This window comes from Podarcis tiliguerta (assembly GCF_965153285.1).
Source record: "Podarcis tiliguerta genome assembly, chromosome: 6".
In the NCBI taxonomy this organism is placed as follows: Eukaryota; Metazoa; Chordata; class Lepidosauria; order Squamata; family Lacertidae; genus Podarcis; species Podarcis tiliguerta.
Genome location: NC_139539.1, coordinates 32286159 through 32303852, shown reverse-complemented (window position 1 = coordinate 32303852; position 17694 = coordinate 32286159). Strand labels below are relative to the sequence as shown.

Here is a 17694-nt window from a genome sequence, read left to right as displayed (position 1 = left end):
GGTTTCAGAGAATCTGAGTGGTGCTGTGGGTTAAACCACAGAGCCTAGGACTTGCCAATCAGAAGGTCGGCGGTTCGAATCCCTGCGACAGGGTGAGCTCCCATTGCTCGGTCCCTGCTCCTGCCAACCTAGCAGTTTGAAAGCACCTCAAAGTGCAAGTAGATAAATAGGTACCGCTCTGGTGGGAAGGTAAACGGCATTTCCGTGCTTTACTCTGGTTCGCCAGAAGCAGCTTAGTCATGCTGGCCACATGACCCAGAAGCTGTACGCCAGCTCCCTTGGCCAGTAAAGCGAGATGAGCACTGCAACCCCACAGTTGGTCACGACTGGACCTAATGGTCAGGGGTCCCTTTACCTTTACCTTTAAGTTTTTCTCATAATTGGTGCCATGGACAGGGAATGACCCAGTTGAGCCAATATGCTTCTGATAATCAGGCGTACTCATGCTGTGTTCACACTCCCATTTAGTGTGCACTCACTGCATTCCCAGTGCTGCGTTCTTAATCCATGTTCCCATGACATTATCCAAAATGCATATGCATCCTGTACTTCATTGTAAAATGCTACTGTTTGAAGCATTGTTTCTCAAGCCAGCTTCACACCAGCTGGAGTCCTTAAACTGTTCCTAATTCATCTCTAGCCTAAGTAGGAACACATCCCTAGTCACTGCCCTCTGGTATGTACAACAGAAATGAATCTGACACTAACGAAGCTCTGCTGATGTGAACAACTGTGAAACACATCGGGGGAAACAGCTTCACTGTGTACTAACACAGTAATGTGAACAGATGCAATCCAGGGTGACTTTTAATACAAAAAAACAAGTGAACCAGCCAATATTGGCAAGAGTGCCTCACTCAGCACAGATCTCACTCACCTAACTCCTAAGAAAGGATATCTGGATAATACAAACACAGGCACACTTAAAACTGGTGTAAGATTTTGTGTGTGTGTGTGTGTGTGTGTGTTCCTATCTGTCTCCATAACAAATAATGTCTAAGTAATATAGTAATCAAATTAGCAGAGACTTCCTGGCCAGCCTTTAACCATATCTACTTGGGAGTTAGGTCACAGTGAGTTCAATGGGACTTGCTCCCAAATAATAATATACAAAATTGTTGTCTTGTATGTTTTTAGGCCACTGTTTCCAAATCCTCAAAGCAAAACACACAACTTCCAGAGGGGCAGCAATGTTAGTCTGCTGGAGCAAACTTGTTGCCATTCATTCAAACACTGAAAAAGTCTATTTAAGAACTTAAAAACTGCCCTGGGACCATTAGGGTTGAAGGGTGGCTTTAAAAATGTAATAAATATTTTTTTAAATGGGTATATAAGAAGATATATAGTACATTACATTGTCCTATCTTAAATGTGGAATAAAGGTAAAGGTAAAGGACTGCTGTCAGTTAAAAGTCCAGTCGCGAATGACTCTGGGGTTGCAGAGCTCATCTTGCTTTACTGGTCGAGGGAGCTGGCGCTTACCTTCCCGCCGGAGCGGTACCTCTTTATCTACTTGCACTTTGATGTGCACTTTCCAACTGCCTTCGTGGGGATTCAAACTGCCAACCTTCCAATCAGCAAGCCCTAGGCTCAGTGGTTTAGACCACAGCACCACCCTTGTCCTCAAAAAAATGTGGAATAGGCCAAAGCAATTACTGAAGCATTTCAAGCCAGCTTTGTTATTCAAAGCCTAGACAGCTAACCAGCTCTCCATCACAGCATAGCATAACTGGAATCCAGAAGACATGCCAGACTAAGGAAGAGGAACAAAAGTAGCCAGGGGCACATCCTTTTTATGGATAAAGGACTAAGGGGTAGTGTTATGACAAACCCACATGGTTAATCAGGGTGTTCCAGTTACTATTTTACATTGGGGGGGGGGGGAATTAAGGCATCAATGCTGGTCCATTAGGGGGGAAATGCCAAAATCTGTATTATGCCAACCAAACTGTCACAAAATATTGTGCAACCTTTCAAGTTCTCTGAAAGTCTTCATCAGGTCAGATGGTAAATGAAGCAAGGAAACTAGGTGGCAGGTGGCAGGGGTGAAATGTAGCTAATGCCAATGGCATGAGTCTGCATTTGGTCAGAGTCTTAGAAGGCTTGCCCATATGTGGACATGTATCTTGCTGCTAAGGATCTGTCAGTTTTGGTTCTCTGTTTCTCATTTTTCCAAACTTATGTAAATTCAGTTCTCCACATTTTTCAACAATTTGCCATTAAAAAAAAGCTTCATGAAAATTAATCAGCATTTTAGTGTGAATTTCATCTTATAACCTCTTTTTTATATGCTGGTTTTTTTTACTAGTGTATACATTTTTGCAAGCCACATCCCCCAGTATACTGCATACTTGTCTATTTATTTATTCTTTGAAAGTGCAATCCACGGCTTTAAATAAATACTGAATCAAATTTCTCCTCCATCCCTACTTACTACAACTACATTCCTTTTACCTTCAAATTTGATAAGAGTGGCCCACACTGTCCCAGCTATATGACTGGGCATTCCAGGATGCTGGATCCATCTTTTAAAAAGATTTGTGACACTTTAGAAGCCCTGAAGGATTTGGAATGTCCAGAGCTCCCATTTTTTATTCAGGAACAGGATATAAAAACCTACAGCTTGGCTACTTGAACCAAGGAGATCTAATCATCTTTAACGACATTATAAATTTCACTTCCTCGGGGGGGGGGGGGAACCCACATCTCAAGTAGCATCCAGACTGTAGCCTTCTGCCAGATAAGATAGGAGAAAGACAATAGTTTTTAAAAGAGAGCAAAATGGTTGAGAGAGGCTTCTATTGTGTGCACAGTGCTTTTGTTCCACTGTGGTCAAACATGTTTTGCAGGATTTTTTGAAAGACACCCAAACCTAGAGATGTCTAGGTTTTGCCAGGAGGTAAGAAATGGAGAAATGGAGGCAGTGAGAGATTTTACTTTCTTGGGCTCCATGATCACTGCAGATGGTGACAGCAGTCATGAAATTAAAAGACGACTGCTCCTTGGGAGGAAGGCGATGGCAAACCTAGACAACATCTTAAAAAGCAGAGACATCACCTTGCCAACAAAGGTCCGTATAGTTAAAGCCATGGTTTTCCCAGTAGTGATGTATGGAAGTGAGAGCTGGACCATAAAGAAGGCTGATCGCCGAAGAATTGATGCTTTTGAATTATGGTGCTGGAGGAGACTCTTGAGAGTCCCATGGACTGCAAGAAGATCAAACGTATCCATTCTTAAGGAAATCAGCCCTGAGTGCTCACTGGAAGGACAGATCGTGAAGCTGAGGCTCCAATACTTTGGCCACCTCATGAGAAGAGAAGACTCCCTGGAAAAGACCCTGATGTTGGGAAAGATGGAGGGCACAAGGAGAAGGGGACGACAGAGGACGAGATGGTTGGACAGTGTTCTCGAAGCTACAAACATGAGTCTGACCAAACTGCGGGAGGCAGTGGAAGACAGAAGTGCCTGGCGTGCTCTGGTCCATGGGGTCACGAAGAGTCGGAGACGACTAGACGACTAAACAACAACAACAAAAAGAGAGATGATTGTGCACTCTCCAAATAGTATTCAGCCTCCTTTTCAAACTATCTTCGGGACCATTACCTATCTCTAGCTTATGAAGCCACAGAGAAATCCGTACAGAGAAACCATAATGCCATTTCTCACTTCCCTTATGAGTGCTGCAAATCAATAAGGGAATCCCAAAGTTTGTACAGTGCATCACTTTGTGCACGGTATGATGGAATGACTCATAATCCACAAGTCTAAACTAGCCATTTTCTCCCTAGTTATCAGTAGGAATTTTAACCGAGTGCAACACTCTAGTTTGCTTCAATAAAGGCTTCTCGTTCCACCTCTACCCCAATATACACTGTGGAGTCTGTGGTATAGACATACTCCCCGAAATCATACCAGCCTTAGGAGGTTTGGGTTTTACTTATGTTCACTTGCTTACCTGCAGAAATTCAGCAAGCAGCAGTATATCTCAAATCCTAACAAGCAGGGGAACAGAAGGGAGCAATTTACAGGAAATCTTGGAAAGCTGAAAATGATCCATAAACTAACCTCTCCTCTTTCTCTCTCACTGTTTTTATATTCTTTGCACATCCCTAGAGCATCCCACCATTCTCTTCTTCAGAGCCAGCTCCTTTGCTACCTTGGCAACAGCCACCCCAGTATCATTCAATTTAAAAAAAGAAGACGAACTGAGAGGTCTGATGAATTTACAAAATCAATTTGCACTGGGAAATTTATCCCCTCCCTTCACATCATTCCTATAAGGAATAATGTAACTTAATTTTCCCTCTTCCCTCCTCTCTCTGCAAAACCACCCAGTGTATCAGTGGCTGCAGCAAGCTGCATACAGCCTACAAAATACAACTGATCTGCAAGAAATGTCTGTGAATGGTTCATTGAAAAATGACTTTGTAAACCACGGATTCAACCATTGGCCTGATGGGGGCTGTGGGTAAAACACTTCGGTAGACAGCATACAGCACGCAGCAGCTTCTATTAAGTGCAGAGGCTTTATTTCCTAATTATCTTTGCCAAAAACTCCCCTGTGGATATAACATTACTAGATGTCAGAGTGCATCTACCATGGAGCTCAACTGCTGCATTTTGATTTTATTTTTAATGCAGCCTCCTGTCTCATTTCTAACAGTCCTTTGGAATAGATTCTCCCTGCATGTCAGAATTAGGAAAGCTAGAGTTAAAAAAAAAAAAAAGACTGTGGAAAGAAGGGTTGCACACAATGCACAGTCGCTGAGCAAGGATAATGGAGCAATTAAACAATTAGAGATATGGAACAATGCTGCTGTATTCCTCTTGCCATGTGTAACGGAGGGTTCATTTCAGCTCCAGCCTCCTGATGGGATGCAAACTGGGCAAAGGGCTTGGCCTTCTCTCAAGAGAGCAGCAGAATCAATTTGTCCCATATACTGTCCATTCTCTCCTCAGCTTGGGCAATGATTCATGAGAAACATCCTCATAAAGGTGGGAATTATATGCCCAGAAAATTCTGTTTACAGGAATAACAGTGTTTGTCCTGGCCAAAAGGAATTGGAAGGAAGCTACCAATCAGCTGCAGGAAAACAGTTGCCATTCCACATGGAATTACCATTCTGTATGTGCCACCACATAATGTATAACAGGGCTTTAAAACCAGAAAGGCCAGTTCTAAATGGATAAGTCAACTCAGAGCAGCACTAGTTTCTAGGTGTGGTTTCTTTTTATTTCTGTGCAAAAGATGAATCCAACCCCACAGAGGGGAAGCATTTGCCATGCAGTATGGGAGTATACCACGACCCCTTTGCCCTGCAACATATAATTAATTATATGAGACTATTCAGATCAGTACACAGAATTACCTTGGACATGTGGGTTCTTGTTTTGTTTTCTCTCCCCACATTCTAATGTGGGTAACAGCACCCTCATTCTGATTTTAAACAGCAAATTAGGTGGGGTGGGGTGACCTTTCCTTCCGCAGGCTGTTCTTTAAATTCCCCTCAGCTGATTTCTCCTGCCATGTTTTTAACTTCCATATATTTGGACTCAGCACAGAAATGCGAGAGTTACCTCTAGCCTTGCCCACAAAAGCTTATGACACTTTAAACCTGATTATGTTTAAGGTGCCATAGAATCCTTGTGTCATTTAGACTGCCATGGAATTCTAAACATGGATATGTGAGTTATTTTGTATGGGGAAATGCGAAAAGTCTATTGTTTTGTTTTTGGCCTTGGGAGAGGTGGCAACCCTATTTATATTGTATTTCCTTTGTTCCTCGCCATGGTGTGGTCTTGTGATGAAAGCGAAGCTCTTTGGAGAAGAGCTGGCAGCATGTCTGAAAACTCGCAGCTTCAAGTGCCTTTGTTGAACACAGTTGCAATAATGTCAGTTTGGGTCACATCCCTGTTGCAAAGGCTGGGAGGGAATTTCATGTCATATGATGCACACAGGAGAGAAGGCCCTATCCACTTGGAAACTAGACTGTATCGCTGCTGCTGCTGCTGCTGCTGCTGCTGCTGCTGGAGAGCCATAGGGCTATTTGCCCACCGGACCAGGAGGCAACTGTGACAATCCTCACCAATTCAATTCAGCCTTACTCAACCGTAGATGTGCAGGGGAGTGCAGATCCTGCACCCCCTCTCTCCCATTCCCCACCATGCAGCTGCAGCTCCAATGAGTGGGAACTAGTTCCCATGCCAGATCTGCACTCACCCATCCTTCTAGCCTGGTCACGCCAGATAATGTTTCACCCACAGGGCCAAGCACACAGGCTATTTCCTAGCCAAGCACTACAGTTTCCAGCCACAGTAAATTAAACAGCAGGAACTTGCGGAAGAGCCGCAGTAGAAATGTGGCAGTGACCCCCTGCTTTCTATTCTCCCAGGCAGGTCAGGGTCCAGGACAGCTGGTCCCGGCTGGCCCTGGACTCACAGGGATCGGATGTCTTAATGAGAGTGGGAAAGCAGAGACAAGCCCCACACAGCTCTGGTGAGCTCCTGGGTGAGATTACATTGCAGCTGGGAAGCATGTGGGTTTCTCCCTCTCCACCATGGTCTCTCATTCCCTTAGAGTAAAGACAGTGCCTAAACCGCGCTTGAGGAGGAAACATTACCCCCCTCAAAAAATGCAGAGTCCATGCTTAGCAGCATCACCTTAACATTAATGAAGCCTGTGGCTGTGTACACATTGCCGTTTACTCGGACACTGCAGCTAGTGCTCTGAAGCTGAGTATTCATGATGTCAGCCACAATCCATACGTTTTCTGTAGTTTCTTGAAAAACAATTTTGCTTGTTGCACCTTCCCTCAAACCAGCTTCCATCTGATTTGAAAACATAAGCCATGGTTAAGCTGAGGTGCGTGCATTTGAGACAGCCGTTGCACATGCACAGATGACACTTTCTAGGACTATGAGTTGGGGGGGAGGTGGCAGGTACAGAGAAACAAATCAGGTAATGCACATCGGGTGAAGGCACCCTTGACCCCTCTTTGGCGTGTACAGCAACCAGTAAAAATGTGACTTGAAGCACAGCAGGAGGAAACGACCTTGCTACATTTTAAGCCACCAATGTGTACATTGCCCGAATTTTACAGAGTGGCAATTTGCAAGCTACTTCATGGAAGCTTATCAGGGCTTCAGCAAAGAGAACATCAGTACTAACCGATAAGCTTTCTGGAATTTCTTTGTATTCCAAGGTGCACTCTCAGTCCATGGGAAACAATGCTCAAGAGGCCTAAGGAATGGGTAGACTATGGAAGACAAGGCAAGCAGCCCTCCAGGCCTCTCAATCAGCCCTTGGGACTCTCCCCAGGCCACGTCCATCATTGCACGTTTTGGGAAAACCTCTGAACTGTGATCGTGCCTCTCATTTCTCTGCATGGAGGAGAAATGGGGTGGTGGTAGTGTCGAATCCTCCGGCTTATGCATGGCTGGAATGTTGCTTACCATACAAAGGTAAGAGCCACATCCATTGCTCTGCCCACTGTCGCCTCTGGCCATCTCTACTGCTGGCATGTGGTGCCTGGAGGGTTCCCAAGGAGACCTTCCTCTGCCCCGGCCTAAGATGGATGGTGACAATTGCTTACCTTGCCCTCAGCACTGCCCATCAGTGTGGACAATACTGCAGGGGCTGCCAACCATGCACCCACAGGCACACATATACTTGCAAAGGCTCTTTTGGTGCCTGCAGGGTGTGGTCCCCCAGTGCAATTAGGTTTGAGAGAAGCAACTCTGCTTCAGCCAGTAAAAAAGCTGGCTGCCATTCCGGTGTTGGTCATGTAGACACAACAGTTTCTCAAGCTTTCAGGTGTGCCCATAGATCCAGAAAGGCTGGTGCCCCCTGCAGTACTGTGCTATGTGAGCCAGTAGGCCTAGCTTAACATAATCCATTTTCCTGTGTTTCCACGTTCAGATCTTACTTATTTGTTATTTGTGTTATTTATTTATGTTGCCTTCAATAAAATATTCAAGGGGGCTTGAAATAAAAAAGAAAGCCCAATGCTATAATAAAAACCACGCTATCCATAAAAACCAACAACAGTTTAAAGCTGATTGCTTACCCAGCTCTTCCTGCCTGGAGGGCCTGCATGGAAAAGCAGGAGAGAGAACAAAAGGCAATGGATCACAAGAAGCCACCCGCACTACCTACTTCTGCAATTGCTAATGGCAAATGATGAGCTGTGTGGCTGCCCCTCCGCCTCGCTCTCACACAGCCATTCCTTCCTAGCTTGTCACTGAGATCACAGGAGACCTGGAATATTGTGCAGTGTGCCTTTGAGCTGAATGCATATAAGGCATCACTTGTGGAAAGCACCATCTGCCCTCTCTTTCACCTCTAGTGCATTTCATGCCATTAGGCACGTTGCGGCCCTTTCTCCCCTCCCGCCCACCCAGCCGGCTCCTCCGATAATGATTTGGCGCTCCCGCCCCTCCAGTGCATTGGTCGTGACATGACCCGCCATCTCAGGAACTGACTCCAGAGCTCCCATCTGTCAAAGCAGTCAGGTTACTAGCAGCACGGGATAAGTGCCTGGCAATCCATCTGCCTCCGTCCTCGTACTGGAGAACAAGGTATCCTTATTTGCCACGGTGCTAGTCACGGGAAAAGAAAAGGCTCTGCTAGGCACCAGCAAAGCAGGTGAGAACTACACTTCCACTCTGCACCTTCAGTTTGTAGGACACCACACCCTCCGAAGGCAGCAGGTCAGATCCTGATAACCCAAGACAGGGGTGGTTTTGTGTGCTGACCATCTATAGCAAGGATGGGCATCTCGTGTGGCCTTCAGCCTAATTTCGTACAGATGTGGGAGGCTGGATGGGGTAGGGGTGAGCCAAAATGGGTGAAATGATGAAATGAGGAGAGGAGAAACACATCTGGCAAGGACGATCTGCCTCTTTCCCAGCAGCCTTCTGAGCAAGGAGGAAGAAGGAGTAGAGGTGTCAGAAAGAGAGAGAAAGAAGAAGTGGGGGTTGCATAAAGAGAGAGGAGGAGAGGCCCCCATTCACCACCCTGCTTATTGCCAACATGCAGCCCCTGACTGATTATCTCCCAAGGGAATGGAATCCTCAACTATGACTTATAGCTAAGGATCTCTTTTCAAGTCTAAAGGTATATAATAAAGGCACCAGCCAAACCTCCCTGGGGGAGAGCATTCCACAAATGGGGAACCACTGCAGAAAAGGTCTGTTCTTGTGTTGCCACTCTTGAGACCTCTTGTGGAGGAGGCGCACAAAGAAGTACCATATTTTTTGCTGTATAAGACTCACTTTTTCCCTCCTAAAAAGTAAGGGGAAATGTGTGTGCGTCTTATGGAGCGAATGCAGGCTGCGCAGCTATGCCAGAAGCCAGAACAGCAAGAGGGATTGCTGCTTTCACTGCGCAGCAATCCCTCTTGCTGTTCTGGCTCCTGAGATTCAGAATATTTTTTTCTTGTTTTCCTCCTCCAAAAACTAGGTGCGTCTTGTGGTCTGGTGCGTCTTATAGAGCGAAAAATACGGTAATCAGTTTCATAACTTGGGGGCTGCTCCAGAGAATGCTCTCTCCTGGGCCAGTGTGGTGTAGTGGTTAAGAGCGGTAGTCTCGTAATCTGGGGAACCGGGTTCGCATCTCCGCTCCTTCACCTGCAGCTGCTGGGTGACCTTGGGCCAGTCACACTTCTTTGAAGTCTCTCAGCCCCACTCACCTCACAGAGTGGCTGTTGTGGGGGAGGAAGGGAAAGGAGAATGTTAGCCGCTTTGAGACTCCTTAAAGGGAGTGAAAGGCGGGGTATCAAATCCAAACTCTTCTTCTTCTTCTTCTTCTTCTTCTTCTTCTTCTTCTTCTTCTGGGCCACCCCTGCCACCACCCTGAGCTTTTGAGGGTGACAGAGCCGCCAAAAGGGCCCCCACTGCCCATTTTAGCACCCAAGAGGCTCTGTAGGGAGGGAGACAGCCTCTCAGATATTTGGAAACAGGGGGAGAAATGAGAGGTTGGGGTTTTGTTATGAATCCCTCATAATTCAAGCACTGAGCATATCTGGCTGAATCAACTTCTCTCTTCCCATTTCTTCCCACCAGGGAGTCCTTTCCCGTAAAGCTCCTGAATGGACCCATAATCCTGTTAACAGCACACGTGCTGCCCATTCTTTTCCTGAGAGGCCCAAAGGGGGATTTGCATCCTGCGCCCTAGTGGGACTAATTCCACTGCAGCCCAGTAACGCCACTTGCTATAATGACCCCCCTCTGGAGCTGCTGAACTGGGCTCACAGGAAGTTTTCATGTAAATGCAGAAGGAGGCAGATTCCAGCAATCAGCCTCCCAAATCCTAGGAAAAGCAGTCACTCAATTTTGCCTGGCCACTGACATCCGTGCCGGTTCCCCACACCACCATGAAAGATATCCACACCAAAGATTTAGGCAGTTGGTTAACATTTGAAAATGTGAAATGCCATGGCTCAGACTTATCCCATGAAACTCTATCCCGTTAAAAAAGATAACAAAAATTTTAAAGGATCTTGCAGTCGCTATAGAGGACAAGCACAGCATGTGCAGTATTTGCTACTTTAAAGGGGAGGGGAGCAAGATGAGTGTTGCATCCAAGAACATGTATCATACGCTCCAACATATTGAGTCTCAAAAACCAGGACACGCAACTTCCTGTCTGTGCTTTCGCACGAGTCATGTGACCCGTTTGAGATCACAGTGCCCAAAATCATGCATTTTGGGGTACTGCGCAAGATCATGGCTCTGTGTTTTTTCAGGGGGGAACACTCTGGGGGGCGAGATCTCAGTGCAAAATCGTGCAAGATCGCAGCCCTCAAAATGGCCGCCATACTGTGTGTCCCTTTTTTCTGGAATATTTGCGGGGTATGGAATATGTGGAATACCAAAACAATATCCTGCAACGGTAATGTTTTTCTTGAGCAAAGGTGTCTGGGCACAGCACAACAAAATGCACATTTATTGCACAGAAACCACCTAGAATTTCCCTTGCAGAAGGGATGTCAATCCAGTTGTCTATCAAGATCTAAAATAACTGAATAGGTAGATGAAAGAGACTGGAGTGCACTGCACACCAAAATTTTGCAAAACATTTGGGGAGTAAACTAGGAAAATGGACTTTGATTATCCTGCTACACTGCAAATTCATGTTCTCTATAACTTTGGTTCTTCATCCTTTTTTTGTCTGTATCTTGCTATCAGTCTTGAGATACAAAGCATACTTTGTCAACATAAAAAGGAATTTTTGATGGAGCCTTCACTGTAACTGCTGTTTCATTCAGCTATAAGGATCAAAATTGATATAAATAATCCTTCATCAACCAATCTAACATGTCACTATAACTCCAGGATATTTACAGCACAATCCTATGTCTGTCTACTCAGAGTTAAGAACGGGCCTCACTTCCAGGTAAGGTGTATAGTTGATTTTGCCAGTACTTCAGGCAGCAAAATGGTATGGGCCAGCCCTGGCAGTCATAAATAAAATGAAATTGAGGAGGAAGATCCAACCTTACACTGGTGTAACTGACAACAGTATGGTGTCCTGGAATATTTTATTGACAAAAATACTGAACTGTGAGTTTGAAAGAGCCACTTAGTAATAATTGAGCCCAATTCTAAGGAGAGAATGAATTTAGGGGGATTCTTTTCTTAAAATTAAATCCTTTCACTGATCCACATCCTCAGCTCCTTAATACATTGCTTCTCCGCTTAACAATGCAAGACTAGAACTTGAGGCTATTCCTGGAAGCACTTAATATTATTCAATCACAGGCAATGACTTTCACCAATATATTTCGCTTCTGAAATGGCAATCATGATAATGATGAACCACAAACCTTACACTAATATTTTAATGCTGCTAGAGTGGTCTTCGCTTTAACTGAGATTGATATATGTGACTTTCACCACCACTGCATCATCATCGCTGCACCTGACTTTCACCGTCATAGCAATCACAGGTGCTGCTGTTAAATATTACGCAATATTTCAGCTCCATATTAAGCTGCGTCATAACTTTGATGCTGGATATCCTATAGGCTGGGTGCTACCTGTTCCCTCCAAATGTTACAGCAAACTTGAAAACACCTTACATTGACCCATGTGATAAGAATATTACCAGTATATTTTTAATATGTATGCCTTCACTTAACAGGACAATGGAAGTACTCCCTACAGTACAAAGCTATACATGTTTATTTAGAAGTAAACCCCGTTGTGTTCAGCGGAACTTGCCCACCACGTCTGTTTAGGATTGTAGTCATAATTAAACCCCACAACCTCACAGTAGTGTCCATTCATTGTCCCCGTTTGTGCTTTGAAGACAAGGTTCTATTAATTACCAGCACAGGGTTTTTGGCGCAGCCGATAGTTGCACCGCTCTCTAAATCAGGAAATTTTATGGCCATATACATAAGAACGACCACTAACCACCTACCAAATTAGGATAAAATTAAGCAATCCTTTCTTTAACAACATTACATAAAACAGATTGTATATGTAAGAAGCCAATAAACATCTCCATCACATTATCCTGGTCAACACAGAGGAGATTTGTATTTCCCATGGTTTGAAGCAAACTATAGCAGTATTATCCTCAGACAAGAATATATTCAAAGCCTGATTCAAACCATATACCAGTCTGAATGCAGACATAGGGTTACCCTCATTCATACTAAGTATATGAATGATTTGGTCTACCCATTGCATTTGAGATGTTTGTGGTTTTACATTGTGATCATAGTAACTTTTCCCCACAGACATCACCATCACAATGTTGGGTGGGGGATTCTTTAGGTTTACAGGCATCTCAAACTCACTCGATAGACATTTTAAACTGGACTGTATATTTACATAATACCAGTGCTGTGTCCTCCATAATCCTTATCATCTGCCCTGAGTCATCCATCTTAAGGTGAAACTACAGATGCCATGCAGTTGACATTCTCAAGTCAAAATTTTAAAAAGCAGCTGTGGGGAGACTGCAGTCTTGTGTGGAAGCCTTGGAAGGGGGAAGAATTGCTTGTGATGATGGAACCATCTCCTTAACACCGTGTTGAATTCTTCCCTTAAAGAAGAATGGTTTGCTCATTCAGAGGACATGATGAATACTCTTCTCAAGATAAGCAAAGAGAAAGAGACCAAAACTTTTGGTGGTTCCCTCCCTACATCCCAAACCTTGGATTTAAGTCTAGAAAGCATGGGATTTCCATTGTGTTTATTCCCCACCCTGCAAATCAACTGATATGTGGTTGTTCAACAATGTCTACATCGGTGGCTACCAACACCTACAACCTGATACATAAAAGCAGACCCACTTCCCTCTGCAGCCAACCATATGTCATGCACTCTGATCCACTGGCTGCCTTTCCTTCCTCATGAGGAAGGGATCTCTCCAGTTTTTCCACTTACCCATGTTTCTCAATCCATGTTCAGGCCCTTCAGTAAGGTTGGGCTGCTGCTCTTCACATGCAGACTCCTCTTTAGATGAGCTACTCCTCTCTTTCTCACCCTGTCGCCTAGTAGGCAGAGGAAGCGCATCAAGTCAGTCACTCTACATACTCACTTGTATGTTCGGCTACATGAGCAAATTGCATGGACGGTTCCTTATAGTTCAATCCATTGTTCAGTCCCTCATTCACAAAGAAACAGCTGCCATAACAGCTCCTACACATCCCATCTAGGCAGCTGGGTGAGGCCAGCCTTCACCAATGTCTGGGTACAAGACTACTTGGTAAACCTGGGTGCAGTAATTGTCCAAGAAGCTTGACTTTGGACAGCTGGAACATTCAGACTGGGCTGTTCCATCTCAGGAGTGAAGCGTAGCTGGAAGTGAACATGTGATTCACCCACAGTGAACAACATGATGGTGGGAAACCTGTGCTAAATAATTTGTCAATGATCATACTTAGGATGAACTAAGCAGAGCAGCTCTATTTCATGTCAGCCCATAACACAAAGGAACATGAGACAATTTAGTTCTACACTTCTCATGAAGTGTTGCTGTGATGGCAATCCTGATCTGTACAACAGCAACCACAACTGCATGTGCTTGGCTGAGGGAACAATAGCATTCTCATCCCTCAGTCCCCACCTGAGTTATCCCATAAATTGTCTATGTACATTATAATCCTCACCTTGATCTAGCTGCCACTAGATTGCAATTATTCTCCTGAGTCCTGTCCTTCCATATTAGTATACCCAGAGCACCAACAGTACAGGACTGTTGAGTGGCTTCTCCATGAGGCACCAACCTCCTTGACCTAAGGTAGCTTTCTCCAAGCTGGTGATCTCCTGACGTTATGGACCACAACTCCTATCACCTTTGACCATTGGCCATGCTATCTGAGAGTGATGGGACCTGTAGTCCAAAACATCTGGTGGATGCCAGGTGGTTCAATCCACATGATTCAACCGGCATACTTAAGATTTTAGCTGAATGAAGCTGTACTAAGCTTGGCATGTGGTGAAGCAGTCATACACCTGTTGCACTATGTACCTGGAGCTAAAAAACTCAATACACTTTTACTATGCCTCATCAAAGTCAACACGAGATGGTTGAGCAGTGATAAGATAAATGTTGGGTGACTTGGGTGCACAGGGAAGCAATCATGCAAACATTTTACTACATTCAAATCTCTTTGGTCTTACACATTTGGCCCTATATCTATCAACTTAGATCTAGGCTCCAAAAGGGAGCTGGGTCTCTTGTTACTAAACTTTTGTGGCCACCTTTGGTTTGTACATCCTGCATATCTGATGAAATGCTAACCTTTATCTTAACAATCAGGATGTGTAAGGAGATTGCTTTCTCCTATGACACCTTCATTAGCACTGTGGTGGAAAGGAAGCAAGCCAGGACCTCCATCATCCTTTAAGCTGGTGCTGTAGACATGCAACTCCAGGAACATTTGCCTATAATTTTACAGACTGATACTTACCGATAATGGAACGGGGCTACCGTGGCCATGATGGGATGGTTGTGCTGAGGCACAGAGGAAAAACTGATAGGCCCAGTGTGCAGCACAGGGCCCTTATTGAGGTTGCTTGTGTCCAGTGAGATCACCTGAGGTTTTTCCTCTGACTTAGACATTCCACTTCCTTTCCCATTGGCTTCTGAGACCCACTGACCTTTTACAGGACAACTCTGAGGCCTCTTTGTGGTGGATCCCTCTGAAGACCTGGACAACAAAGTCTCACTATATAAGCTGAGATAGGAAGGGCTCTTTCCTGGGAGGTGAGAGGTTTTTGCAGGTTCAGGAATTGTACTGGGCTTCCCAAGACCCTTCTTGGCACTGCGGCTGCTACTGTCTTCCCCATGTTTTGTGGTGTCCTTGCTTCTCTCGGTTGCTTGAACAGCAGCTTTCTTGGTTGCCCCAGTAGTTCTGGAGCTGGACCTCTGCATCCCCCGGGGACTGCTACAGCCAGACACCATGCTCAGGCTGAGGCTGGAATCTATCCCATTTGACGCACCATGGCTCTCAGACGCTTCCGATTTCTCCTGCCCAGGGCTTGCAGCTGTGGGAGTCTTTGGGACCAGCTTTTGCTTGGATCCTTTTGGAGCTCCACTGCTCGAGCTAACCAGCCCCTTCCCTGTCCTGGGTGATGATGCCCTCTGCGAGGGAACAGCTCCCACACTGTTCTGCCTTGGGGGCAATTTGGGCGATGCTGCCAGGGTGTGTATCTTGCTGTGGGATGCAGCTCTGGGAACAGGTATAGAAGAGGCATAATGGCTTCGTCCAGCTGCGTTCACATTGGCTGTTCCATTCATCATCAGCAAGGCCTGGTTGAAGGAGGATCAATCTGAGGGAGAGAAAAGCAGAGGAAGTTAAGCAGAGGCTAGAGCTTCCACAGCCAAGGCTCTCTCTATCCCAGTACACCACCCTGAGTCTTGCTTTACAGGACTAAGCATCAGATTTGCCAAGTGAAAGCCTCTCCCCAGCTCCCTTTTCACTGAGCATTAATTCAACTTGAAACCATTGTTTTGATGTACTAAAATTAGCATGTTGGCACTCTTTGGTGCTTTGATTTTCTTCTCTATGCTTAAACAATGTAAGGGAAATGTGTGCTGTCGAGCTGCGTCGTGTCTTAAAACATCTACACATATTTCAGTAAGGAAGATTTCCAAGTAAAGATTTGAATTTGGTTGAATTTAAACCGCATTAAAGGGGCTTTATTGATTCCCAACTCCCCTTTAGTTGGCGAGGTGTATTATTTCACTTCAAAATGTGCTAAGCCGGCTTTGTTGCAATTGGGAGCCCTCCTGTTCTTTCTGTTGAATGGGGACCTTGGACATCTGCCCTAAAGTTCTCCTTTGAGAGCATCACTGCCAGAAAACCCGCATCACTGTACAACATAACGTGGGGTTTTTTCAGTGCCCACCTCTACATAGACACCCAGTGTTGTTATCTTCCATTTATTCCTCTGATGTTGTAAATAACCGGGGGAAATCAGAAGCAATTTCAAGTAACAAAGTAATGAAATGAACTATTTCTTAACCTTCCTGGTTCAGATTGCTGGTTGCAGTACTACCAGCAGATCTGGCTGAAACTCAGGACAGATGTGACGCAGAGACCCGTCCTGGCTCTAGGAACTCTTTTGCATTACAAGCCTCTGGCTGAAGCCGGGAACCCTGCCAACCACAGCTGGCTCAAAATACTATTTCACTCCACTGGAAATCCTGCTGCCGGGAGCACCCGGCAGACGCTCTGATAGGCACTGTGGAGCTTAGCCTGGTGTGGAGGGGTGGGGGTTGTGCAAGCAATGTGCTCTTTTATCCCAGGCCAGTGCTTTGAACCCCTATAATACAGAGAACTCAGCCTCTGGAGATTTAATACTGTTATGGAGACACCACAATGCTTTTGCAAACAGGGCTGAAAACATGCATCCATTGATAAGCTTGGCTTGATAGGCACATTTTGTTTATCCTCGTTTACAGATCAAGTGACATGGTTTTGAAAAATGGCATCAATGTCCCCAAATTCAAAACTGTGAACCAGATATGTAGGGAAAGTGCCTTATACTGAGCTCGGAGTGAATCTCTGCATAACATTGTCTCACTTATATGTTGTCAGACCACCAGCCTTTCTTTACCACTAGGTGACTCCTGGGTCCCAGTAAATTTGCATCAAGTGCGATACAGCTGAACCAAGGGATAACATCCTTGTCGGTCTAGCATCTTCAGAGTGATGCAGAGCATGAAGCCAAGTAATTCTAAGCTCGGGTCACACTGACTGTTCCTCAATGGTGGGCTCATATGCTGTTTCTGTAAACAGGAACCATGCTGGCAGGGCCAACTGCAGAGGCCCCTTTGACTTGCTAACTGCAGGGCTGGGAGGGATTGCAACTGTGCATATCCTGGACCAGCATCCTCAGGCAGCTGCCAAATGGCCACTACTGTTGATACTTCTGCTTTGTACGCTTTACCCAGTATGCCAGTGAGTACCAAGTGGCAGATTACCCATAATGTCTGGAGTGAGGCTACAGCACTCCAGGGGATGTGGGATATTACAGTGGTAAAAACCTACCGCTTATCAGAGAAGCACCACTATCACTTTTGCTACTTCCTTTCTCCTCCACCACCACCCACTTCTGCTTGTAATTCACTCCTACTCCTAACAACAATATACAGCAGAGAAAGTGCTGCAATGCCTGCTATCTGCCACAACAGAGCCACCAACATGGGGGGTGGCGGTGCTGCTGCAAAAA

The 17694-nt window shown here is 45.3% G+C and overlaps 1 protein-coding gene across 15 annotated transcripts in view; it reads right to left on the bottom strand.

Moving 5' to 3' along the window:
- The window catches only part of NAV1 (neuron navigator 1), a 255039-nt gene that overhangs the window by 174315 nt on the left and 63030 nt on the right, over nt 1–17694 (bottom strand). For all 15 annotated transcript variants that reach the window (XM_083444197.1, XM_083444214.1, XM_083444200.1 and 12 more), the window contains exons 2-3: nt 14928–15789; nt 13399–13505 (exon numbers count right to left, since the gene is read on the bottom strand). In XM_083444197.1, coding sequence (XP_083300323.1) covers nt 13399–13505; nt 14928–15760 — 940 coding nt within the window. In that variant the 5' untranslated portion in view covers nt 15761–15789. The remainder of the gene's footprint in view (nt 1–13398; nt 13506–14927; nt 15790–17694) is intronic.